Below are 25,760 nucleotides of genomic sequence, written 5' to 3'. Positions count from 1 at the left end.
GCAGGGAGCTTTCGCAACTCCAGCTCCTCAAACAGAACTCCTTGTTTTTATATCACGAAAGACAATGAACAAACATTTATTGTGTATTACACTTCCCAGCTCAAACTGGGACCCCCAGCCCCTTCCCATTATGAACTGGGACCCTTAACCCCTTCCCAGTATGAATTGGGCCCACCCCAGTACAAACTGGGACCCCCATACCCTTCCCAGTATGAACTGGGCCCATTCCACTGCAAACTGGGAACTTTCCCAGTACAAGCCAGGGCTCCCAGCTCCAACCCAGCTCAAACTGGGATTGTCCCCAGCTCAGACTGGGACCCCCAGCCCTTTCCCAGTATGAACTGGGCTCCCCAGCCTCATCCCAGTACAAACTGGGCCCATTCCCAGTACAAACTGAGACCCTCAGCCTCATCCCAGTACAAACTGGGCCCATTCCCAGTACAAACTGAGACCCTCAGCCCTTTCCCAGTATGAATTGAGCCCATCGCAGTTCGAACTGGGCCCCCCAGCCCCATCCCGGTACAAACTGGGCCCATTCCCAGTACAAACTGGGCGCCTTCCCTTCGCCCCGCCCCCCGTTGCCAGGTAACCGCCACCGCCGTTCCCACCTCTTTTCCCCCCGTTGCCAGGCAGCTTCCGCCATTTTTGTCATCTCCCCCGTTGCCAGGCAACCGCCGCCATTTTGTCCCCTCCTCCCGTTGCCAGGCAACCGCCGCCATTTTGTCCCCTCCCCCCGTTTCCAGGCAACCGACGCCATTTCGTCCTGCCCCGCCGGGCTGCCCGCACTGCGCATGCGCGCTCGCCGGCCTCCCATTGGCTCCCGCCCCGCGGCTTCAAACGGTCCGGCGGGAGCGATGGCGGCGGAGGCTGCGGCCGGTGAGGGGGGGGGGCTTGTGGGGGGGGGGGGGGATCCGAGGGGATTTTGGGGAAAGTGGGGGTCTGGGGGGGCTCAGGGGGGTTTGGAGAAGGCGTGCGAGGCTCTGGGGGGCGTCTGGCGGTGAGGGGATGCGGGGTTGTGAGGGGAAAAAGGGGTTGTGAGGGGGCGTTCGGTGAGGGGAGAGGGGCTGTGAGGGGACGTTTTGTGAGGGGAAAAAGGGGCTGTGAGGGGCATTTTGTGAGGCGATGAGGGGTTAAAGGACACTTCGTGAGGAGAGAGGGGGCTGTGAGGGGATATTTTGTGAGGGGATGAGGGGCTGTGAGGGGGCATTTTGTGAGGGGATGAGGGGTTAAGGGACACTTCATGAGGGGACAGGGACTGTGAGGGGGTATTTTGTGAGGGAACAAGGAGCTGAGAGCGGAAAAGGGGCTGTGAGGGGACAAATCCTGAGGCACTGGTGTGTGAGGGAACATTTTGTGAGGGGCTGCGATGGGGACAAAGGGCTGAGGGGACGGGGCTGTGAGGGGGCATTTTGGGGGTGTCAAGGGGCTGCGAGGGGACAAATCCTGAGGGAAGCAGTCAGGGAAGGGACATTTTTTGAGGGGATGGGTCATTTTGTGAGGGGACGGGGGGGCTTTGAGGGGCTGCTGGGGCTTTGAGGGGACACTTTTCTAGGTGACAGGGGGCTGCGAGGACCCGGCATCCACCCAGCCCCCCCTCAACGGCTGCCAATGCTCCCCAGCACCCCCCCGGCGGGTTCAGGTCTGCGTCCGCCTGCGCCCCGGCCCCCCCGGTGAGGATCCCTGCCTGCTGCCCCTCGACTCCCACACCCTGCAGCTGCGTGAGGACCCCCCCCACGCCCCCTCCTGCTACCGGTGAGCCTCGGGAGGGGGATGGCGGGCAGCACCCATGGGTGCTCCCCCCTCTCCCTCACATTTTAACCCCTTTTTCCCCTCAGCTTCGATGCTGTTTACGACGCCGCCAGCTCCACGGCCGCCGTCTACGAGGGCTCCGTCCGCCCGCTGCTGGCCCAGTTCCTGGCCGGCAGCGAGCCCCCGAAAGGCTGACACGGTGCCCCCGTGCCCCTACCAGGGAAGACTCACACCATGCTGGGCGGTGAAGGGGAGCCCGGCTTGGTGCAGCGCGCCCTCGAGGAGCTTCTGCAGGCCGTGGGCGCCAGCCGCTGCCTCAGCGTGGCCTGCATGGAGGTGTACTGCGAGGAGGTGGGCTTGTGCCCCGTTCCTCCCCCTCAAATCGCCCCCCCTTTTGGTCCACCTCCCCTCCCCAGGTGCCGGTGTCCCCCCATTTCTCGACCTGTGCCACCCCCAGTCTCCAGATCTGCCTTCCCCTATAGGCAGATCCCCCCCAGACCCCACTATACCCCCCAAAAAAGCATAATCCCCCCCCCAAAAAACATATTCCTCCCCCAAATCCCCATATTCCCCCATATGACCCCCCCAAAATCCCCATATTCCCCCATATCCCCTCCAAAATCCCCATTTTCCCCCCGTATCGCCCGCCAAAATCACCATTCAACTCAGACAAGCCTGAGTTTGGCCCTTGTGCCACAGCTGAGGTGCTGCAGCCCAGATGTGCCCCAATGCCCTCAGCCTGGGGCACAGGCAGGAGGAGCTGGATCCCCGCCTGCTGTCACAGGGCTGGGACATTGATGGAAGAGCTGCTGAGGTGTGGGGGGACAGGTCCCCCAGCTTGGGGTGCTGTGCTGGATGGGGGCAGATTCTTCAGAAGAGACAGGCGGGGATGATCAACAGGGGGTTGCCCTCCATGTGAAGGATCTGTCTGGATGCATGGAGCTCCTCTATGGGATGGGCAGCAGAGTGGGGGAGCCCTTGTGGGTGAGGGTCAGAGCAGATCCAGTCAGGGTGGCAGTGTGGTCAGAGGTAAATGCCTGCAGTCAGGCTGAAGAAGCAGACAGTCTTGTGGAAGCCACTGGACTAAGATGACTTCAATGACCCCATGTCACCCTGGGGGCCTTAAATCACTCAGACTGTCACAGAAAAGGGACACTGCAGGGTGCAAACATTCCCGAGGTTTCTATGGGTTCTTGGAGGCATCTTCTGTGCACAGCTGCCAGATGGGCCGACCTAGGTGATGTTCACCAGGATCTGGGACTTGCAAACAGGAAAACCCGTGTCTTGACACTCCTCCTACAAAATGCGTGTCATAGTCCAGCTGCTTTTCAGCACAGGGAAAGAGATGAGGTTTTGGGGCCCAGCCCTACACCCAGCACTGCACAGGCCCACTCACTCATAGACCCTGGGAGGCCTGCAGCCCTGGAGAGTATTGGCAGACAGACTTTAGCAAACTGCCTAGAAAATGGGGAGGAACGCAGCAGTGACTTCTCCAGCGCTCTACTTGCTTTATTCTGTGGCCTTTGTCAGAATTTGGAGATGTTCCTGGTGGATGGGCCAGGAACCGCTAGGAATGAACTGGGCAGAAGGGAGGTGACTGTTTCTCAGGACAAGAAGGGAAATCTCTCGTCTCTCTCCTGAGCTGTGCTGTCTCCATGCTGCTGACGTCATAAGGCTTCTTATGACACGTGATGATGTCACAGAAGGATGTCCTGCATCACCAGGATATAAGCATTGGTGCAGCGGCAGTGCCGGCACTTCCCTGCAAAGCCTGGTCCCTGCTGGGCACTGCTTGGGTGCTCCCCAGCGCTGTCCTTCTGCGGCCAGGAGTGGGGTCAGCAGGCAGCAAGCTTGCACTGGGCGACCCTCGCTGACGGGCGGAGGAGCAGGGGCACCTTGCAGAGGAGCTGTGGTTGAGGAGCCAGGGCGGGCATCCCTTGTCCTGAGCTGAGGGCCAGCAGCAAGCGAGATGGAGGGCTGCTGGAGGGTGACCATCGCCTCTGATATGGTTTCCCAGTTCCCAGTGCTCCTGAATCTCTCCCCCAAAGGTAAGGGTGTCAGGAGCCCCTTCGCAAGGGGTGGCCCAGGGGCTGTCAGCTGTCCAAAGCTGCAGGTCCTGGGCTGAGGGGTGGTGGCGGTGCTGGACAGAGCTGGTGGCTGCTGCAAGAGCCCTGCCTGAGGGTCCCGCTGGGCTCAGGGGACAATGTGGCAGCCAGGACTCCTGGGTCCTGATGCTAGGGCTGTCCTCAGCCCCAGGGCTCCTCTGGGCATGGCTCAGCCTCCTCGTGATGGGGACAATCCAGGGCCAGGTTTCCCTGGGAGCTGCTTCCTCTTTGGGATCTGGCTCTGGGAGGAAAGACCTCTGGTGTCCCAGAGACTGGTGTGGCCTGCAGCTCCCACAGGCCTCTCAGGAATGTCCCAGGAATGCCCGCATGGTGTTTTTCTGGGGGGCTCGCGTATGCCTGCATGTGTCCTCGCCTGGGTGAGGTGCTTGCCAAGAGGTGGTGAGCTGGCTGGCCTGGAGCCTGACCTGTCTTTTCCTTGCTTTCCAGAGACTGAGGCTATCTGGGATGCTGTATCCAAGCAAATTCTGGAAGCGCTGAAGCAGGATAAGGTGGGCTGGTGTCCTGGGCCCTGCAGAGCAATCCCTACCCGAGCAGCACGGCAGTGCACTGAGACTGCCCAGGGTGCCCGGAGCAGCTTGCTGGCCAGCTGGGAGAGAAACCAAGGCCAGATCTGCTCTGCTTCTCAGGGGTTTGGCACACCCCAGGGCTTCACTCTTCCCTGCGGCCTGGGTGGAGAGGGCGAGCAGAGAGATGGGGGAATATCCTGGGTCCGTGCCTAGGATAATCAGTCCCAGGCCTAAGCCGTGTGCTGGAAACCTCTGGGCTCTTCCCTAGCCAAGGGATGGTGGCAAATCCTGGGAGGGGGGTGATGGAAGAAACGGAGGATGCGGCTCTTCTCCAAAGCTTTCCAAAGTGCCCCACCTTGCCCCATTGTCCCTCAGGAGCAGGCAGGGCACAGAGCAGTGTCCCCCTGCTCGGAGAGTCATCCCTTTTCCCGTCTCTCAAGAACTCCCTCCTCAGCCTTTCTGTCTTCTCTGTGTGCAGGCTATTCAGGTTGCGGGACTCGGGACCTTTGCTGTTCTCCAAGAGCAATTCTACGTCAAGCAAAAGCGGCTCCTGATTCGCAAACCGTTCTTCCAGCTGGACATTGATGAGGGGTGGCTGGAGTACATGTACTGTCCCCCTGAGATCCTCCCTGGTGAGAAGGCAGCAGCCCCCTCGTCCTGCCCCATGTCCGGAAGGATTTGTTCTCCCTGCTCTTTGGAAAGGCCTGGGAGAGGCAGAGGATTGTCTCCAACGGTCAGGGTGGAGCTTGAGTTCCCCCAGAAGACCCCGTGGCCCCGGAGCTGTTTCTCTTAGCGACCCTTCCTCTAGGCCCTTGTTCGGAATGCTGCAAGCAACTTGGGCTTGCTGTGGCACTGAGGATGTTGCTTCTCCTTGCAGATGACGTCGAGGTCGAGCAGCTGAACTACCTGCAGCTAGCGCAAGCCACCTCCTTCCCACTGTACGTGGTGCAGGAGTGTGTGCAAGAGACCATCATCTTGTACTGTTGCCTCCTGAAGAACAAGGAGCACGTCCCCTTTGCATTCAGGGACATCGGTGTTTTGACGTGCGAGGATGACTTCCTGTGCATGAAGTTTTATCCGGACTGTGTTAAACGTCTGGAGAGCTCTGAGGACCTCATTGCAATGCTCCACAGTGTAAGCTGGTGATGTTTTGAGGGCTACTTCAATTTCTTTGGGAATCCTGTGGAAGGGTGATCAATGCGACCGCTGTTGGCCAGCCTGGACACGGCAGGCCAGTCAGATGCCTTTCCCCACGCCTGCCCCATTAGCTGCTTTCTCCATTAGCTCTTCTGAGCGTCTGGATGCTGGCCGCTGCAAAAGGCCTGGCAGCGTTACTGTACAGCCTCAATATTCTGCCATGCTCCTCCAGAGCAGAGCAAAGGTGGATGGAAGAGGCTTTGGAGGAGGGTTTTGGAGAGAAGGCTTTCTTTTGGCTTGGGAGACAGGTTTGCTTCCTGTCAATGAGAGCCCTGAGAAAAGTGCCTCAGAAACCCTCCAGCAGGTCTGTGTCTCTTTGCAGAGAATGTGGCCGGCACACCCGACTGCCTTGAGTGGAGAGACCACCGCTCGTGCGATCCAGATGTTCCCAAGGTGAGTGCATTTCCTCCGCAGCCCTTGGCTTCCCACCTCCTCCTTTGGAACGTGCGCGGTCGGGTCTCCACGCTCAGCATCCAGTCGGGGCTAAATCCTGAAGAGACTGGGTCCTGGTTAACTCATGCTGACTTTCGGCTACGAGTGTCTTCACCTGGCGAGGAGGGGCACTGCGGTTGTGCTTCTTGTGCCCGTGCTGCCGCGATTCCCCTCAGAGAGAATTGCCTGCATGTGGAGGGGAATTTAGGCTACCTTTTCTGGTGTTGCGGGAAGCTTCACAACAAACCCCATGCGTGAACGTGACGGAAGAGGGATGCCATGTCCCGTGCAACACCAGGAGGATTACTGCCAGCAAGCAGCAACGGGTAGGAGGCCAGCCTTCTTCAAGCCCGTGTCATTTGTTTGCCAGGTTTCATCTGACTGTGAGGACAAGGCCAGAGGCCAAAGTGCAGTTCACCTCGCAGCAGCAAGCTGCAGGAGAGTGCAGGATGAGAGGAGGTAAGGGTCCGTGCTGTCTGGGGGTGGTCCCTGCCCCATGCTGGCTGACTGCAACCAGCTTAAAAGGCAGTGCCCATGCGGCTGCTCTGAAGAGCTTCCTCCTTTCCTAGTTTCATTGTGCCATCCTGGCAAGCTGCTGGAGAGGCGGAAGCTTTCCCTCCCCACGGTGAGAAGCTGGGAGCCAGGCACGAGGCAGCAAGATCTGGAGAAGAAGCCTTCCACCAGGTGAGACCCTTGGGGGAAAGGAGGAAGGAGCCACTTGCAGCCACACAGGAGAGATGTCCCCTTTGGACCCACCAGGCGCAGGGACTCAGAAAGGCTCCTGACACCCGTCCCGGAGGAGGCCGCTCTCTCCACGCATGGCAAGCGTGCAGCACGTTTGCCTGAGACTGGCACGCCAGCTTCATTTTCCACCAGGGCCCTGATCCTTGGGGGAGCTGGATGCAGAGCCGTGTTGCAGAAGCTCTTGTCCCTTCAGGAGCCCCCCCACATTGCAAGAGTCCATCTTTTTGTCTGTGGGAGCAAACGTCCCCTGCGGTTTCTTCCAGCTGCCCCGCAGCTTCTTCCAGCCTAAGGAGCTGTGATACCAGATGGAAACGTTTCTTTCCAAACGATATCCCAGACTTTGTGGCAGGCACAAGAGAGTGCCGAGGGAAGGAGGTGGCCTGCCTGCCCTCCTTCGCCAGGGGAGTTTTAGGTTAGATGTTAGGAAGAATTTCTTTACTGAAAGGGTTGTTAGGCACTGGAACAGGCTGCCCAGGGAGGTGGTGGAGTCACCATCCCTGGAAGTCTTCAAAAGACGTTTAGATGTAGGGCTTAGGGATATGGTTTAGTGGGGACTGTTAGCGTTAGGTCAGAGGTTGGACTCGATGATCTTGAGGTCTCTTCCAACCTAGAGATTCTGTGATTCTGTGATTCCTTGCCTGATGGCGTTCTCCGATGTTGCTGGCTCCCCAGCGATAATCTGCTTTCCACCCATAAGCCCGGCTGGGCCGTATTGGTGTCTCTAGGATCCTGTCCTTGCACAAGACACTGCTCCTCTCCTTCTGCCACCACAGAGGGCCTGGATACGGGCATCGCGAGCCTTCCTGAAGGCAGCTGGTGCCACTGCTTCGCGGTTGGCTCTTTCCGTGTCTGCTGAAGCGAACACGGCCAGTCCAACACCCATTCGCTGCGGAACTGCCGTCTGCTGCAGAGGCTGATGCAGCTTGCGAGCGCGGACTGGAGACCGAATTCCCCTGGGCTCATGCAGCCTCCCGGTGTCTGTTTGCAGTGTGCTCCCCCCGTGTCCAGGCAGCTCCCCCAGGACAAAGAAGACAGACAGGCAGGAAGCAGCTCCTCAAGCCAAGTCCACCAGCACTGCGCTCCCTACTCCCGAAGCCTCTCAGAGATCGGTGCAGGTACCTGCTCTGCCTTGCTGCAATGACCACGCGGTTTGGGACTGTACTAAAGCCTCTTTGTGTGGAGCGATCCCAAGCCGGACCCTTGGGATGCGTTCATTTTCACACTTGTTACCTCCTTCTTCTCTTCCTCGGGAGATGGAAGGTGGTGTCCCGCACACCTTCCCTGCCTCTTGCTGCCTCCCGTGTTGCCATGAGCCGCTTCATTTGGACCAGGGGCAATGGAAAAGGAATGAGGGCTTTCTGGGTCTTTGATGGCAGAGGTCTTTGGTCCAACAGCTGAGACCAATCCTGTCTGCTGTTGTGTTTTTTGTTTGTTTTCCTCCAGGAGGTCTGGAACCTGTCCTCGCAGTGGGACCAAACAAAGAGCTCATGGCCCTTGTACCAAAAGCGAATACAGCAAGCCCGGGCAGAAATGGCTGCTTGGGAAGCCTGGTCTCAGGGGGAGGACCGAGAGACACCTCAGGTACTGGCCATGACCAACACCGCTGAGAAGAGCAGCGATCCTCCCCGCCAGGGCTCCGAGGGGGGCAGGTCCCAGGGTGGTGGGAGCAGGACGGGCACCAGGGCGCAGGGCAGGGCTTTGCCTGCTCCTCCCTGTGAGGGAGAGGCTGTCAGCAGAAAGCGAGGGATCAAAGCAGCAGCCAGACGTGGGCCGGCAGTGCCGAGTCGCCTGCTTCCCAGGTCCTGCTGCAGGGTCCTTTCAAGGGGTCCTCTGGGAAACAGCACCCGTGTGTCCAGTCCTGTCTGATGAGAGCGTCTTCTCCTTGCATCAGGTCACCAGGCAACATGATTGGATTCCCCATCCCCCAGCCCAGCCCAGGAGCAAGGAGGTCGTGAGGAGGTGGAGGAAGGTTCAGATCCCTGCCGCAGAAGAGGAGTGGAGAGCGGCAGCCAAGCTGGAGAGCCTCCAGCCTGAGTAAGTGTGTGCTGGCTGCGTTCACGTGCTGGGGCACTCGAGTAGCTGCTGAGCGATGTCAGGAGATGTCCAGCAGCCCGGTCCCTGAGTCCTGGGCTTGCCTATGACACCCTTTGCTTTCTCCTAAAGCGGGCATGACCTTGGTTACCGCCAAGGCCTAAAACTCATCACAGGGCGAAAGGGTGGGTGCACGTGGCACCGCGTGGGTGCAGGGTCTGGATGAGGGGAGAGGCAGAAGGGGTGTCTGGCAGAGGCTGAGGGATCCCTTTGTCCTGGTGTTGCAGCCACCTTTCCCCACGAGCACTGCAAGTTTTGAAAAGGTCGGAGCCGCATCGCAGTCAACAAAGGGTGTTCAGAAGTGCTGCGGAGGAAAAGCGGCTGCAGCAAGAGCAGCAGCGGCTCCCCTGGTAAGTATCTCCAGAAAGGGATGGTGCTTCCCGCTGCTGCAAGGCCCGTCCTTCCCGTGGGGGCAGCACTGGGACAGAGAGGGCATTCCGGGGCCCTCCGCTCCCCCTGCCTCAGCCCCAGGCTGATGAGCTTGGGCACTAGGCATCTGTCGCAGCTGACGGCAACCTTGAAGCTTCATGGGAAGCAGACCCCTACGTGTACGGCCCGAGCTAAGCCTGCAGTACTTCTCTGCGTTCAGCCTGTACACAACCTGATCATCCTCTTTTCTTTCTGACTCCCTAGCGCTAGATGCTGGTACCGCAACGGAGGGGAAGGTGCTGGGAATGCTGAAGGCAGCAGCGGAGCTCTGAGCAAAGGGGCTGGGAAGCTCTCCCGCTTTCCACCCCTGAATGGAAAATAAAGAGCACAGCCAGACTGCTTGTGTCGCTTCATCCGCCGTAGCAAAGCACTGCCCTGATTCACACCACCATCTCCATTAGGCACACGGGCACATCCCAAGGATGCCCAGGCTTCTCCGTGCAGCACACAGGCATCTCCCTGGAGCAGCCAACAATCTCCCCAGACCACCAGTCTTGCTAGCAGGACCTCGGCACAAGTCCTCTGATCAAGCCGTCTTTTCCAAGGAGCGTTCTGGCAACTCCCTGGAGAAACCAAACATGTCCCTGGGGAAAGTAAAAGTCTCCCCTGGGAATACAAGCATCTTCCTGAAGCACCCTCCATGGCACCCAAGTATCTCCCCAGGGAATATAGGCACCTCTTGAAATCAGAAATACTTCCTGCAGGACACGTGAGCATTGAGCTGGAGTAGACAAGCATCTCCCCAGGACACCTAAGCACTACCTTTTCCCTCTCAGGCATCTTCCAAGGGCATTCCAGCACCTCACGGGAGATCCCAACTCTAGGTGGGTTCACCTGAACAATTTCCGCTGTGAACCCATCTCCTGCTGATGCTCTAAGACATCGCCCAAAGGCATACAAGCATTTCTTGGAGGAACCCAGGAACCTCTATAGAGAACCCAAGCACCTCCTTGGAAGAATGAAACACCTCCCTGGGGAACAGTAGAATAACCCCATGGGTGCCCAAGCACCTGCATAGGTCTCCCCAGAAGATCTTTCAAGAACCAAGGAATTCCCTCCATTGATGAAGCACCTCTATGAAGAAATCCTATCCTGCCCCGGGTCAGAGAAACACCTCCCTGGGTAAATCACGCAACGTCCTGGAGGAGCAAAGGATCTTCTTGGGTGTACAAGCATTTTCCTGTGGTAGGCAAGCACCTCCCTGGGGACAACCAGCACCTGCCTCTGGGTCACTCATCCCCTTCCCTGTGGAACACGAGCATCTTGTCGGGACAACCAAGAACCTCCCTAAAGCACTGAACAACACACTTAGTGCAGTCCAGCAACTCCCTGGAGCACACAACCTGCTCTCTGCTGGACCCAGGCAACTCCGGAGGTTCCAAGTGACCCCAGAGGAATCGAGCACCTTCCTAGAGAGCCCAAGGATATTCCCAGGGCACACAAGCACCTCCCTGGGGCACATAAGCATATCCCTGGGGCAGAAGAAAAGCCTCCCTGGAGCACACAAACCTCTGCCCTCCTAACAAAAGTTTCTGCCCCTGCCATACAACTCCTGCAGCACAGAAGCACCTCACTGGAGCACCCAAGAATCTCCCCACCGCACTCCTACATCTGAGTAGAAAACCCGAGCATCTCCTCGGGTCATCAAAACACCACCTGGGGCACACAAACTTGCTGTCACCCCTTGGATCCTGCGACACAGGCCCTGAGCCCGGCACAAGGATGGAGATAGTCCAGCAGCCAAATGTCCCCCTACACCTTGGGGGGAGTGGGCAGTGCTGGACGTGGCTAACCAGAGAGGCTCCAGGTACAAAGGCCCTGGGCCACCCAGTCACCCTGCTAGCTCTGTCCCCCTGCTCTGACAGTCATCCCTTTTCCCGTCTCTCAAGAACTCCCTCCTCAGCCTTTCTGTCTTCTCTGTGTGCAGACTATTCATGTTGCAGGACTCGGGACCTTTGCTGTTCTCCAAGAGCAATTCCACGTCAAGCAAAAGTGGCTCTTGATTCGCAAACCATTCTTCCAGCTGGACATTGATGAGGGGTGGCTGGAGTACATGTACTGTCCCCCTGAGATCCTCCCTGGTGAGAAGGCAGCAGCCCCCTCGTCCTGCCCCATGTCCGGAAGGATTTGTTCTCCCTGCTCTTTGGAAAGGCCTGGGAGAGGCAGAGGATTGTCTCCAACGGTCAGGGTGGAGCTTGAGTTCCCCCAGAAGACCCCGTGGCTCCGGAGCTGTTTCTCTTAGCGACCCTTCCTCTAGGCCCTTGTTCGGAATGCTGCAAGCAACTTGGGCTTGCTGTGGCACTGAGGATATTGCTTCTCCTTGCAGATGACGTCGAGGTCGAGCCGCTGAACTACCTGCAGCTAGCGCGAGCCACCTCCTTCCTGTTATATGTTGCCCCTTAATTAATTTTCAGAGAGCATTGCATTAATAATAGAAAGGAATTTATAGAGTAAGCAACAGCAAGCAAAACAGCGCTGGGCGGCCGGGGAGTCTCGGCTCCGTCATCGGCGCGCACCTCACCCCCGCCAGGGTCCCTTTTTATATCTTGGTAATTCCAGGATTATGCAGCACATCCTGGTATATTCTGCGACTGCGCGCACTGTTGCTAGGGGGTCATCTCTGTCCCTCTGGTGGTCGTGAAGATGAAGGCCGTAGTCTTCCTCGGCGTTGTGGTTCAACTTCTTTTTTTATTTGGTCATGTTGGCCCAGCGTGAGACAGGAAGGCAGGATGTTGATACGCTAGGTTAGCAACTTCTCAGGAGATGGTTACATGAGCTTTGCAGCAGGGTCTTTGAACAAAAGAGGCAACTGAGATGCAGAAGGAGAGAAGGGGAGGGGGTTCTCTTTTTTGTTACATTAAGCAAAAGAATTTTCATAGTGTCTAGCCAAGCATTATCCAGCTCCTTACTTCAGCAGGGAGCTTTCGCAACTCCCGCTCCTCAAACAGAACTCCTTGTTTTTATAACACGAAAGACAATGAACAAACATTTATTGTGTATTACACTTCCCAGCTCAAACTGGGACCCCCAGCCCCTTCCCATTATGAACTGGGACCCTTAACCCCTTCCCAGTATGAATTGGGCCCACCCCAGTACAAACTGGGACCCCCATACCCTTCCCAGTATGAACTGGGCCCATTCCACTGCAAACTGGGAACTTTCCCAGTACAAGCCAGGGCTCCCAGCTCCAACCCAGCTCAAACTGGGATTGTCCCCAGCTCAGACTGGGACCCCCAGCCCTTTCCCAGTATGAACTGGGCTCCCCAGCCTCATCCCAGTACAAACTGGGCCCATTCCCAGTACAAACTGAGACCCTCAGCCTCATCCCAGTACAAACTGGGCCCATTCCCAGTACAAACTGAGACCCTCAGCCCTTTCCCAGTATGAATTGAGCCCATCGCAGTTCGAACTGGGCCCCCCAGCCCCATCCCGGTACAAACTGGGCCCATTCCCAGTACAAACTGGGCGCCTTCCCTTCGCCCCGCCCCCCGTTGCCAGGTAACCGCCACCGCCGTTCCCACCTCTTTTCCCCCCGTTGCCAGGCAACCGCCGCCATTTTGTCATCTCCCCCGTTGCCAGGCAACCGCCGCCATTTTGTCCCCTCCTCCCGTTGCCAGGCAACCGCCGCCATTTTGTCCCCTCCCCCCGTTGCCAGGCAACCGACGCCATTTCGTCCTGCCCCGCCTAGCTGCCCGCACTGCGCATGCGCGCTCGCCGGCCTCCCATTGGCTCCCGCCCCGCGGCTTCAAACGGTCCGGCGGGAGCGATGGCGGCGGAGGCTGCGGCCGGTGCGGGGGGGGGGCTTGTAGGGGGGGGGGGATCCGAGGGGATTTTGGGGAAAGTGGGGGTCTGGGGGGGCTCAGGGGGGTTTGGAGAAGGCGTGCGAGGCTCTGGGGGGCGTCTGGCGGTGAGGGGATGCGGGGTTGTGAGGGGAAAAAGGGGTTGTGAGGGGGCGTTCGGTGAGGGGAGAGGAGAGGGGCTGTGAGGGGACGTTTTGTGAGGGGAAAAAGGGGCTGTGAGGGGCATTTTGTGAGGCGATGAGGGGTTAAAGGACACTTCGTGAGGAGAGAGGGGGCTGTGAGGGGATATTTTGTGAGGGGATGAGGGGCTGTGAGGGGGCATTTTGTGAGGGGATGAGGGGTTAAGGGACACTTCATGAGGGGACAGGGACTGTGAGGGGGTATTTTGTGAGGGAACAAGGAGCTGAGAGCGGAAAAGGGGCTGTGAGGGGACAAATCCTGAGGCACTGGTGTGTGAGGGAACATTTTGTGAGGGGCTGCGAGGGGGACAAAGGGCTGAGGGGACGGGGCTGTGAGGGGGCATTTTGGGGGTGTCAAGGGGCTGCGAGGGGACAAATCCTGAGGGAAGCAGTCAGGGAAGGGACATTTTTTGAGGGGATGGGTCATTTTGTGAGGGGACGGGGGGGCTTTGAGGGGCTGCTGGGGCTTTGAGGGGACACTTTTCTAGGTGACAGGGGGCTGCGAGGACCCGGCATCCACCCAGCCCCCCCTCAACGGCTGCCAATGCTCCCCAGCACCCCCCCGGCGGGTTCAGGTCTGCGTCCGCCTGCGCCCCGGCCCCCCCGGTGAGGATCCCTGCCTGCTGCCCCTCGACTCCCACACCCTGCAGCTGCGTGAGGACCCCCCCCACGCCCCCTCCTGCTACCGGTGAGCCTCGGGAGGGGGATGGCGGGCAGCACCCATGGGTGCTCCCCCCTCTCCCTCACATTTTAACCCCTTTTTCCCCTCAGCTTCGATGCTGTTTACGACGCCGCCAGCTCCACGGCCGCCGTCTACGAGGGCTCCGTCCGCCTGCTGCTGGCCCAGTTCCTGGCCGGCCGCGACGTCACCGTTCTCGCCTACGGGCCCAGCGGCTCCGGTGAGTCTCAACGCCCCCTCCCCACGCCGCGGCGACCCCCCAAAAGGCTGACACGGTGCCCCCGTGCCCCCCCCAGGGAAGACTCACACCATGCTGGGTGGTGAAGGGGAGCCCGGCTTGGTGCAGCGCGCCCTCGAGGAGCTTCTGCAGGCCGTGGGGGCCAGCCGCCGCCTCAGCGTGGCTTGCATGGAGGTGTACTGCGAGGAGGTGGGCTTGTGCCCCGTTCCCCCCCCCTCAAATCGCCCCCCTTTTGGTCCACCTCCCCTCCCCAGGTGCCGGTGTCCCCCCATTTCTCGACATGTGCCACCCCTAGTCTCCAGATCTGCCTTCCCCTATAGGCAGATCCCCCCCAGACCCCACTATACCCCCCAAAAAAGCATAATCCCCCCCAAAAAAAACATATTCCCCTCCGAAATCCCCATATTCCCCATATGACCCCCCCAAAATCCCCATTTTGACCCCATATCCCTCCCAAATCCCCATATTCCCCCATATGACCCCCCCAAAATCCCCATATTCCCCCGTATCCCCCCCAAAATCCCCATTTTGCCCCCGTATCCCCCCCAAAATCCCCATTTTGCCCCCATATGCCCCCCAAAATCCCCATTTTGCCCCCTATAGGTCTCCCCAATGCCCACATCCCCCCCCACTAACCCACCCCCCACATCCCTCTCCAACCCCAGTTTTCCCCCCCCATGGCCCCATATCTGGCCCCAAATCTCCATTTCCCCCCCATATGCCCCCTCATGCCCATTTCCCTCCTGTAACCGCCCCATATCTCCCCCCACATCTCCCCCAAATCCCCTCTATATCCCCCTAAGCCCCACATATATCCCCCAATCCCCCCAAATGCCCTATATTCCCCCATACCCCCCCCATAAACCCAAATATCCCTGCTCAAAACCCCCGTACCCCCCCAAATATCTCCCCCCATATCCCCTCCAACGCCCTTTACTTCCCCCATACCGCCCCCAAACTACCATATCTCCCCCATATCCCCCCCAAATCTCTCCCATTTTCCCCCCAATGCCCCCCATCTCCCCCCCAAACTCCCCCATTTCCCCCCCCATATCCCCCCCAAACCTCTTTTACCCTCCCCATGCCCCCCCAGTCCTCTCCCATTTCCCCCCAAATCCCCCATATGCCCCCCATACCCCCCCAAACCTCCCCCAATCTCCCCCCCAAACCCCTTTTACCCCCCCAAACCCCCCATAACCCCCCCAATCCTCTCTCATTTCCTCCCCAACCCCCATATGCCCCCCAAATCACCCCATATGCCCCCCAACCCCCCCAAACTCCCCAATATTCTCCCTATTTCCCCCCACTCTCCCCCAAACCCTCTCCAACCCCCCCATACACCCCCAAGCCCCTTTTACCCCCCTAATATCCCCCCCAACCCCCCCATATCCCTCCCTAATCCACTCCCCAAATCCCATGCCCCCCCCCAAAGTCCCCCAATCCCTGCCCAAAACCCCATACCCCCTCAAACCCCTCCAATGCCCCCTCATAACACCCCCATATCCCTACAACCCCCCCAATCTCCCCCACAAACTCCCCCATTTCTCCCCCATAACCCCCCCAATCCCCTCCCATTTCATCCCCATACCCCCTCCCCAACCCCCATATGCCCCCCATATCCCCCCAAACCCCCATTCCACCCCCCATATCCCCCCAATCTCCGCCCAACACCCCATATCTCCCCAATCCACACCCCAACCCCCCCATATCCCCCTCAAACCCCTCATATCCCCCCCAAATCCCCCAATATCCCCCCTATTTCCCCCCCAATCTCCCCCAAACCCCTTTTACGCCCCCCCAAACCCCTTTTACCCCCCCCCCAAACTCCCCAATATTCCCCCTATTTCCCCCCAATCTTCCCCCAACCCCCTCCAAACCCCCCTATACCCCCCCCAACCCCTTTAACCACCCCCCCAACCCCCATTTTTCCCCCTCCCTCTCCCCAGGTCCGCGACCTGCTGGCCCCGGGGGGGCCCCCGCTGCGCATCCTCCAGCCCCGGGGGGGCCCCCCCGAAGTCCGAGGCCTCACCCGCCTCCCCCTGAGCCCCCCCCCGGCCCCCTCCCTCCTGGTGGCCTCTCTGGGCGCCCGCCGCTGCGCCGCCCCCACCCTCCTCAACCCCTCCTCCAGCCGGGGCCACCTGGTGCTGTGGGTGCGCTGCGAGCCCCCCCCAGGAACCCCCTCCCCAATGCCCGGGGGTCCCACCTTGACCTTGGCCGACCTGGCGGGCTTGGAAGACCCCCGGCAGAGCGGGGCAGGGGGGGCTCGCCTGCGCGAGGGGGGGGCCACCAACGCCTCACTGGGGGTGCTGCGCAGGGTGCTGGGGGCCCTGCGGCGGGGGGGGCGCCCCCCCCTGCGGGAGAGCCGCCTCACCCGGTTGTTGGGGGGGGTCCCCAACCCCTCCGGGCCCCCCCCTCTCCTTCTCCTCCTCCTCACCCTCTGCCCCCACCCCTCGGGGCTCCCCCAGGCCCGCCGAGCCCTCAGCTTCGCCCGGGGGGCTCGCCGGGTGCCCCCCCCCCAACAAGCTGCCGTGGGGGGGCAGGGGGAGGGTGAGTTGTTAGTTTTTGGGGGTTTGGGGGGGTTGGGAGGGGGTTTGGAGGGGTCAAGGGTTATGGGGAGGGGAGGTGGGGAGGTTTGTGGGGGGGGTGAGGGTTATGGGGAGGGGTTGGGGCAGTATTATGGGGGTGGGGGGGTTATTGGGGGGTTTTTGGGGACTGGGGGGTTACTTGGGGGTTATGGGGAGATTGGGAGGGGGTTTTGGGGGGGTGAATGTTATGGGGAGGGGTTGGGGGGGGTATCATGGGGGTGGGGGGGTTTATTGGGGGGTTATGGGGGCTTGGGAGGGGGTTTGGGGGGTGAGAGTTATGGGGAGGGGGGTTGGTGGGGTTTCTTGGAGGGGTGGGGGGGTTACTGGGGGGGATTGGGGGGTCATTGGGGGGGTTGTGGGGGGGTATGGGGGGCATCAGGTGGGGGCACTGGGGGGGGGTTGGGGGGGTTGGGGGGACACATGAAGGGGAAGGGGGGGGATGTGGGATGGGGGGGGGACATGGGGGGGCTATTTGGGACCCCCTGACCCCCCCTCCTCAGGTGCCACCGTGGCCAGCGACGCCCCAGAGTCCAGGTAGGGACACGGGGACACGAGGGGGGGACACACGGGGGGGTCCTGGTCCCCCTGTGCCACCCCCTGCCCTGTCTCCCCCCCCCCCCTTCCAGGTCCCCCCCCTCCACGCCCCCCCCGGAGGACCAGGCCCTGCAGCGCTGGCTGGAGGATGCTGAGAACACCCTGCAGGTGACACGGGGGGGGACAGGGGGACACGGGGGGGTGTGACAACACCAGCACCCCATGGGGGGGGAGTACCCATGGGTGCTCACCCCCCTCCCCCCTTTATTTCCCCCCCCCAGAGGCTGAAGAAGCGGCGCCCACCCCCCTCCCCTCCTCCTCCTCCTCCTTCTCGTCCAGGTAAGGTGCCCCCCCCCCCCCCCGCCCCCCCCCAAAAAAAAAAAGCCTCCCCCCTCCCCCTAAATGTCCCCAAATGTCCCCCCCGTCCCCAAATGTCCCCCCCCCATGCCACTTTATCCTGCAGGTGCCCCCTCCCCGGCCTCCCTGGTGGTGCTGCGGCGGCGGCAGAAGGTGAGTCCCTTGAGGGGGGGATGTGACAGGACCGGGGGGGGGGTCCGTTCGTGTCCCCCCTCCCCCTTAGCGTCCCCTGCTGTCCCCAGGGCTGTCCCCAGTGGGAGGCGGTGGCTGCCCCCCAGCTGGAGGCGGGGGTCCGGGCCCACGTCCTGCAGGCGCTCAACGGGGGGGACCCGGCACAGCTGCGGGGGCTGGGGCCACGCCGGGGGGGGCGCGTCCGAGCCTGGCGCCAGGAGCACGGCCCCTTCCGCACGGTCAGTACCTGGCACCCCCTGGCACCTCCCCCGTGTCTTCTTGTCACCTTGTGTCACCCCCCGTGTGTCCCATTGCACCCTGTGCCACCCTCGGGTGTCCCCTCCTATGTCCCACAGCACTGTCACCTCCCAGTGTCCCCATGCATGTCCTATCCCACCCCTGGGTATCCCCAGGCGTGCCCCATGTCACCCCGTGTCACCCTGTGCCACCTCTGGGTGTCCCCTCCTATGTCCCACAGCACTGTGTCACCTCCCAGTGTCCCCATGCATGTCCTGTGCCACCCCTGGGTGTCCCCTGCCATGTCCCATGTCACCCTGTGCCACTCTCTGCCACCTCAGGGTGCCCCCGGGTGTGTCCCCTGTCACCTTGTGCCACCCCTGGGTGTCCCCTCCTATGTCCCATGTCACTGTGTCAGCTCCCAGTGTCCCCATGCGTGTCCTATCCCACCCCTGGGTGTCCCCTGTCACCCTGCACCACCCCACCGGCACACCCAGTGTCCCTGCCCCCCTCCCTGCCCTGCGTTGTCCCCAGGGCCACCCATGGGTGCCACTGTCCCCGCAGGTGGAGGACCTGGCGGCGGTGCCCGGCTTCACGGTGGCGCAGGTGGCCACGCTGCTGCAGGTGAACGGGGACACGGGGGGGTGGGGGACACCTCAGGGGACACCCAGAGGGTGACACGGGGGTGACGTGGTGTCCCTCTCCGCAGGCCAATGTCACCGCTGCCCTGGGGACAGCCCCGTTGGGCCCCGCGCCCCAATAAACACCCACGAGCGCCGACCCCGCCTGGCTGCGTGCGCCTGGGGGAGGTGACCCCAAGACACCAAGGTGCCACCAAGGTGACCCCAGGACAAGGAGGTGACCCCAAGCCATTGAGGTGACCCCCAAGTCACCGAGGTGCCACCAAGATGACCCCAGGAAAAGGAGGTGACCCCCCAAGCCACCAAGGTGTCCCCAAGCTGAGGAGGTGACCCCTGAGCCACCAAGGAGATGTCCCCAAGCCAAGGAAGTGACTCTGAGCCACCAAGGTGTTCCTGAGCCACCAAGGTGTCCCCCAAGCACCAAGATGACCCCAAGCCACCAAGGTGGTCACCAAGGGGACCCCCGAGACAAGGAGGTGACCTCTAAGACACAAAGGTGTCCCCAAGCTGAGGAGGTGACGCCAAACACCAAGATGACCCTAAGCCACCAAGGTAACCCCTGAGACAAGGTGACCCCAGGCCATCAAGTTGGGCCCAACCACGAGATACTGAGATGAGCCCAGGCCCCCAAGATGACCCCCAAACTACCAAGGTGACCACAAGAGGTCAAGCTGACCATGAGCCACCAAAATGGCCTCTGAGCCACCAAGGTGACCGCAAGCCACCAAGGTGACCCAAGCCATGGGAAAAGTCCTTCCAGAAGGTTCTCCACAACCCCTACCCCATGCTGCAGAAGACTCCCTGCACCCAGAGGACCTCCTCTCCATCCTACGCCCACCTCGGCACCCGCGGGCTGCTTCCTCCTGCAAGAGGACCCTTGAGGGACTGAGACTTGGGCATCGGAGCTCCTCCACCTTGTGTTCTTGGTGGGGCTCCAGCATCTCCTGGTGCTCACCACGTGGTCCAAAAGCTTCCGTTCCTTGAGTTGCCATTGGGACCTCGTGCAGAAGACCACTCGTTGGGACCTCACGGCCAAGACCTCGCCCGTTGGGCCATCATCGTGCAGAAGACCTCACCCTCCTCAGCAGGTGCCGGTGATGGTGGGACTCAATCTCTGGGCTTCTCCACCCAAATGTCGGGTGCTGCAGTTCAGGATCTTGGCACCAGAGGGCTCCCGGACCTGCAGAAATTGCTTGTTTTGGGAGGAAAATTCTTTCCTCTGCACTCCCACATGGCCTTTGCTCGTTTTTTGTTTTTTTTTGTTTTTTTTTTTTTTCCTTTTTCCCCTTTCCCTTTTTAAAAAATATATAATAATAATTTTCCCTTAATATTTGTAATATCTGTATACTTATTATTAATTAAATTATCCTCACATGTACCCCTGAGCTGTTTCTTTCCTTTCCTTCTTCCCCTCCTCTTCTGGGTGAGAGCAGCTGTGGCGGTTGTCACATCGGTTGGTGGGTCATCAAAGTACCGGCACTGCTCCCGGGAAGATCAACGTGGACTTGGCAGCCGCTGAGACTGTAAAAGCGGGTCTAAGAAACTCTCCGAGGCTCAATTTTAGAAATTTTAGAAAGTTTTAGAAAGCAGAAATTTCATTCATTGCAGTAAGGTCTGCCTGGAACCTCCTCTTCTCCAGGGTGAACACCCCCAGCTCTCTCAGCCTCTGTCCCGGATCACCTCCTCATCCTGCATGTACCTCAATGGTGCCTTCAGGAGGATTCGTTTCATGATCCTGCCAGATCCTTGCACAAGATGGCCTCTGCTGGCCTGCTCCTTAATTTTTACCCACATTTAATAATTTTACGCCTGCTCCTGGCTGTTTCTCGAAGGGAATTCGTTGAGCACCGTGAAGAAAAGTGAAATATCCTTGTGAAAACGTGGATATCCTTGACCTAGGCGAATATTCTTGGCCACCCAAAATTCGACCACAACTGCCTGCAGCTGGGATATACCACATAGGATGGCCAGGAAAGCCAGAACTTTCTTGAGCTGGGTTTGAGAGAGACACCCTGGGGCCCTGCAGATATGTCAGAAAATGGGTTATCTTGAAAGGAGCCTCTGGGCGTCATCTTGTCCATCCCCTCTTGTCCAGGACCATGTCCAGACATCTTCTGAATATCTCCAAGGAGGGAGACTCCACAATCTCTCCAGACAACCCGTGCCACTTGTCAGTCGCCCACAGAGTAATGAATGTTCTGATGCTCAGAGGGAACCTCCTGCGTCGTCTTCTGCCGCTGAGCACCACTGGCAAAAGCACGGCTCCATCCTCTTTGCACCTTCCCTTCAGGTACTTCCATGTGAGATCTGCCTGAGCCTTTTCTGCTCTAGACTGAACAGCTCCAGCTCTCTCAGGCTTTCCTCATAGGAGAGATGCTCCAGTCCGGTCGTTATCTTTGTGGTCCTTCATGGGACTCTTTCCAGGACGTCCCATGTCTCTTTGTAACTGGGAGCCAAACACTGGACGCAGCATTCCAATCTAAGCTCTACAACTAAACGTCTTTTAAAGACCTCCAGGGATGGTGACTCCACCACTTCCCTGGGGAGCCCGTTCCAGTGCCTAATGGTCTCCACCAGGCATGGTGCGCTCTCCAGGAAGTCGGTACACACCCAGACCGACTACCTGTTAAAAAATGCAGCAGTTCAGGTCACGGGATGCAGGGAGTGTCAGAGCCTGCTGCTGCCATCGGCAGGAGGCAGAGAAACTGCGTGCGTGAGGTGCGAGCAGGTAGATGACCTGATCCACATGGTGGCGGAACTCAAGGAGGAGGTGGAGAGGTTGAGGGTTATCAGGGAGTGTGAGCGGGAGATAGACTTGTGGAGTAACTCCCTGCAGGGCCTCAAGGAGAAGTACCGGGGTGAGACACCCCAAATGGGGGTGGACCCCCTGCCCTGTTGCTGTCGGGCAGAGGGAGGGGATCTGGGAGTTGAGGAGGAATGGAAACAGGTCCCTGCTCGACATTGCAGGCGATGCCCTCCTCTTCTGGCCCCACCTTCCCAGGTGCCCTTACACAACAGGTTTGAGGCCCTGGAGCTCGAGAGACTAGTGCGTGAGGAAGAGGTAGCAAGTGTTCCCAGGAGGATGCCTAGGGCGAGGAGGTCGACTCCACGCCTCAGGACTGCCTCCACTAAGAAAGACAGAAGGGTTATTGTTGTGGGAGACTCTATTCTTAGGGAAACAGAGGGCCCTATTTGTCAGCCTGACCCTACCCATAGGGAAGTCTGCTGCCTCCCTGGGGCCAGGGTCAGGGACGTTGCCAGGAAGCTTCCCAACCTGGTTTGCCCCTCTGATTATTATCCTCTTTTGATAGTCCAGGCGGGCAGTGACAACATTGAGGAGAGAAGCCTGAAGGCTATCAAAAGAGACTTTAGGGGGCTGGGACGGTTAGTGGATGGAGCGGGAGTGCAGGTGGTGTTTTCATCCATCCCTACGGTGGCAGGGAGGGGTACAGAGAGGACACGGAAAGCCCACCTGTAAAACACGTGGCTCCGGGGCTGGTGCCAACGCAGAAATCCTGGGTTTTTCGACCATGGGGCACGTTACTCAGCACCTGGCCTGATGGCCGCAGACGGGTCCCTGTCTTTTAGGGGAAAAAGGATCCTGGGCCAGGAGCTGGCAGGGCTCATTGAGAGGGCTTTAAACTAGGTAAGAAGGGAGATGGGGCTGAAGCAAGGATTGTTGGGGCTGTGCCAGGGGGAACAATGGCAAAGCCGGAGGATAAGGTAATGACCCAGCTGAAGTGCATCTACACCAATGCACGCAGCATGGGTAACGAACAGGAGGAGCTGGAAGCCATTGTGCAGCAGGCAGGCTATGACTTGGTTGCCATCATGGAGACGTGGTGGGACAAGTCTCATGACTGGAGTGCTGCAATGCCTGGCTATAAGCTCTTCAGAAGGGACAGGCAGCACAGAAGGGGTGGTGGTGTGGCTCTCTATATTAGAGAGTCTTTCGATGTTATAGAGCTCAAGGCTGGGAATGACAAGGTCGAGTCCCTTTGGGTTAGGATCTGCAGGGACAGCAAGGCTAGTGTCCTGGTCGGGGTCTGCTATAGACCGCCGAACCAGGGTGAGGAGACGGATGAGGAGTTCTACAGGTAGCTGACAGAAGTTGCGAAATCTTCAGCGCTTGTACTCGTGGGGGACTTCAACTTCCCTGACATATCCTGGAAGCACAACACAGCCCAGAGAAAGCGGTCTAGGAGGTTTCTGGAGAGCATGGAAGATAGCTTCCTGACGCAGCTGGTTAGTGAGCCTACCAGGGGTGGTGCCCTGCTAGACCTTCTCTTCACAAACAGAGAAGGACTGGTGGAGGATGTGATTGTCGGGAGCTGTCTTGGGCAGAGTGACCACGAAATGGTGAAGTTCACTATTTTTGGCGAGGCCAGGAAGGGGACCAGTAAAACCGCTGTATTGGACTTTCAGAGGGCTGACTTTGGGCTGCTCAGGACACTAGTTGAGTTTCTTGAGGATGGAGTTTCTTGGGAGGCGGTTCTGAAGGGCAGAGGGGTCCAGGAAGGCTGGACGCTCTTCAAGAGGGAAATCCTAATGGCGCAGGAGCGGTCTGTCCCCATGTGCCCAAAGATGAGCCAGCGGAGAAGAAGACCAGCCTGGCTCAACAGAGAACTGTGGCTTGAGTTTAGGAGAAAAAAGAGGGTTTATAATCTTTGGAAAATTGGGCAGGCCACTAGGGAGGACTGTAAGGATGTAGCGAGGCTGTGCAGGGACAAAATTGGGAAGGCCAAAGCTCATCTGGAGCTCAATCTGGCTACTGCCGTTAAAGATAACAAAAAAACGTTTTTATAAATACATCAACACAAAAAGGAGGACTAAGGAGATTCTCCATCCTTTGCTGGATGCGGGGGGAAACTTAGTTACATGAGGAAAAGGCGGAGGTGCTCAATGCCTTCTTTGCCTCAGTCTTTAGCGACAATACCGGTTGTTCTCTGGATACCCACTACCCTGAGCTGGTGGAAGGGGATGGGGAGCAGGATGTGGCCCTCACTATCCACGAAGAACTGGTTGGTGACCTGCTACGGCACTTGGATGTGCACAAGTCAATGGGGCCGGATGGGATCCACCCACGGGTACTGAGAGAACTGGCAGAGGAGCTGGCCAAGCCCCCATCCATCATTTATCAGCAGTCCTGGCTATCGGGGGAGGTCCCAGTGGACTGGTGGCTAGCAAATGTGATGCCCATCTACAAGAAGGGCCGGAGGGCAGACCCGGGAAACTACAGGCCTGTCAGTTTGACCTCAGTACCAGGGAAGCTCATGGAGCAGATCCTCTTGGGAGTCATCATGCAGCACTTGCAGGGCAAGCAGGCGATCAGGCCCAGTCAGCATGGGTTTATGGAAGGCAGGTCCTGCTTGACGAACCTGATCTCCTTCTATGACAAAGTGATGCGCTGGGTGGATGAGGGAAAGGCTGTGGATGTGGTCTACCTTGACTTCAGCAAGGCTTTTGGCACCGTCTCCCACAGCATTCTCCTCAAGAAACTGGCTGCTCTTGGCTTGGACTGGCGCACACTTCGTTGGGTTAGAAACTGGCTGGATAGCCGGGCCCAAAGAGTCGTAAATGGAGTCAAGTCCAGTTGGAGGCCAGTCACTAGTGGCGTCCCCCAGGGCTCGGTGCTGGGGCCGGTCCTCTTTCATATCTTCATCAATGATCCAGACGAGGGCATTGAGTGCACCCTCAGTATGTTTGCAGATGACACCAAGTTAGGTGCGTGTGTCGATCTGCTCGAGGGTAGGAAGGCTCTGCAGGAGGATCTGGATAGGCTGCACTGCTGGGCTGAGGTCAACTGCATGAAGTTCAACAAGGCCAAGTGCCGGGTCCTGCATGTGGGGCGCAATAACCCCAAGCAGAGCTACAGGCTGGGAGATGAGTGGTTGGAGAGCTGCCAGGCAGAGAAGGACCTGGGAGTGATGGTGGACAGTCGGCTGAATATGAGCCAGCAGTGTGCTCAGATGGCCAAGAAGGCCAACGGCATCCTGGCTTGTATCAGAAACAGTGTGACCAGCAGGGCTAGGGAGGTGATCGTCCCCCTGTACTCGGCTCTGGTGAGGCCGCACCTCGAGTACTGTGTTCAGTTTTGGGCCCCTCGCTACAAGAAGGACATCGAGGTGCTTGAGTGGGTCCAGAGAAGGGCGACAAAGCTGGTGAGGGGCCTGGAGAACAAGTCCTATGAGGAGCGGCTGAGGGAGCTGGGCTTGTTCAGCCTGGAGAAGAGGAGGCTCAGGGGCGACCTTATCGCTCTCTACAGATACCTTAAAGGAGGCTGTAGTGAGGTGGGGGTTGGCGTGTTCTCCCACGTGCCTGGTGACAGGACGAGAGGGAATGGGCTTAAGTTGCGCCACGGGAGTTTTAGGTTGGATGTTAGGAAGAACTTCTTTACTGAAAGGGTTGTTAGACATTGGAACAGGCTGCCCAGGGAAGTGGTGGAGTCACCATCCCTGGAAGTCTTTAAAAGACATTTAGATGATGAGTTTAGGGATATGTGTAGGATATCCCAACCGAAAGCTCCGGGTCAAACGGACACAACGACCAGCGTTCTGTGCTGTAAGCCAATTTATTACTGCGTGACATTATCTTATATAGTGTCAAAGCGTCCCACCCAGGAACCCAGGACCCCTCCCACTGTGCTCGTAGGCACCCCAGACCCCTCCTTTCGTTCACGCAGGCACAACCCAGAATAATCCCACACCTCCCCCCTCTTTATGCAGTAATGTACCCCCTTTAACCCGTTACACTAAGCATGATTTAATCATAAGTACTTAGGGATGAGTATCCGTCCCAGGAGCAAGTGGTGGCAATGGGAACCCTTCATGATTTTTGGTGAGAATGGTTAGCATGCTGCGATTCATTATACTGCTTCTAGCTATTTTTGCTTTAATACATGCATATACTAGCCCTATCACAATGAATACTATTACCAGTAGCAATATTGTTTGTAAGAGCGATTTAAGCCATCCTTCTAGCTGAAAGCCTAACCCCTCGAGAGTTGCCCCCAGCCAATTCTGTTCTGCGTCACGCTGCTCTTCTTTTATTTTGTCTTCTCCCTGG

The 25,760-nt window shown here is 58.8% G+C and overlaps 2 protein-coding genes across 4 annotated transcripts; both read left to right on the top strand.

Annotated features, from left to right (window-relative positions):
* The first annotated feature begins 752 nt into the window (after positions 1-752).
* LOC113840481 (uncharacterized) lies at positions 753-12,874 on the top strand. Of its 2 annotated transcripts, XR_011805331.1 has the most exons (15): positions 753-876; positions 1,620-1,752; positions 1,836-3,797; positions 4,302-4,363; positions 4,860-5,013; positions 5,259-5,515; positions 5,901-5,971; positions 6,381-6,469; positions 6,580-6,694; positions 7,743-7,869; positions 8,198-8,335; positions 8,646-8,788; positions 9,073-9,195; positions 9,479-11,081; positions 11,202-12,874. XR_011805331.1 is itself a non-coding variant. In XM_038172353.2 (14 exons), exons 3-14 carry the CDS (start codon positions 3,719-3,721, stop codon positions 9,594-9,596), a joined length of 1,476 nt encoding a protein of 491 aa, XP_038028281.1. In that variant the 5' UTR covers positions 753-876; positions 1,620-1,752; positions 1,836-3,718; the 3' UTR covers positions 9,597-12,873. The 2 variants fall into 2 exon arrangements, 1 of the variants encoding a protein (XP_038028281.1); XM_038172353.2 differs by having other exon boundaries at positions 9,479-12,873.
* Positions 12,875-12,953: 79 nt separating this feature from the next.
* Positions 12,954-20,073, top strand: KIF22 (kinesin family member 22). 2 transcript variants are annotated; one of them, XM_072029587.1, is made up of 12 exons: positions 12,954-13,062; positions 13,809-13,941; positions 14,025-14,152; positions 14,229-14,359; positions 16,117-16,717; positions 17,256-17,289; positions 17,382-17,457; positions 17,571-17,628; positions 17,753-17,799; positions 17,889-18,056; positions 18,619-18,678; positions 18,764-20,073. In XM_072029587.1, the coding sequence occupies exons 1-12, from the start codon at positions 12,978-12,980 to the stop codon at positions 18,815-18,817; spliced, it is 1,575 nt and encodes a 524-aa protein (XP_071885688.1). In that variant the 5' UTR covers positions 12,954-12,977; the 3' UTR covers positions 18,818-20,073. The 2 variants fall into 2 exon arrangements, with proteins under 2 accessions (XP_071885688.1, XP_071885689.1); XM_072029588.1 differs by lacking the exon at positions 18,619-18,678.
* Positions 20,074-25,760: the final 5,687 nt, after the last annotated feature.

The sequence above is a fragment of the Anas platyrhynchos genome, chromosome 30, assembly GCF_047663525.1.
Source record: "Anas platyrhynchos isolate ZD024472 breed Pekin duck chromosome 30, IASCAAS_PekinDuck_T2T, whole genome shotgun sequence".
Taxonomy (NCBI): Eukaryota; Metazoa; Chordata; class Aves; order Anseriformes; family Anatidae; genus Anas; species Anas platyrhynchos.
This window is presented reverse-complemented; position numbering and strand designations above follow the sequence as displayed.

Coding starts and splice junctions, on each gene's coding strand:
- LOC113840481 (XM_038172353.2), top strand. CDS start 3,719: ATGGAGGGCTGCTGGAGGGTGACCATCGCCTCTGATATGGTTTCCCAG. Junction 6,470..6,579: donor AGAGTGCAGGATGAGAGGAG/GTAAGGGTCCGT, acceptor CTCCTTTCCTAG/TTTCATTGTGCCATCCTGGC. Junction 8,336..8,645: donor AGGACCGAGAGACACCTCAG/GTACTGGCCATG, acceptor TCCTTGCATCAG/GTCACCAGGCAACATGATTG.
- KIF22 (XM_072029587.1), top strand. CDS start 12,978: ATGCGCGCTCGCCGGCCTCCCATTGGCTCCCGCCCCGCGGCTTCAAAC. Junction 16,718..17,255: donor CGTGGGGGGGCAGGGGGAGG/GTGAGTTGTTAG, acceptor CCCCCTCCTCAG/GTGCCACCGTGGCCAGCGAC. Junction 17,458..17,570: donor ATGCTGAGAACACCCTGCAG/GTGACACGGGGG, acceptor TCCCCCCCCCAG/AGGCTGAAGAAGCGGCGCCC.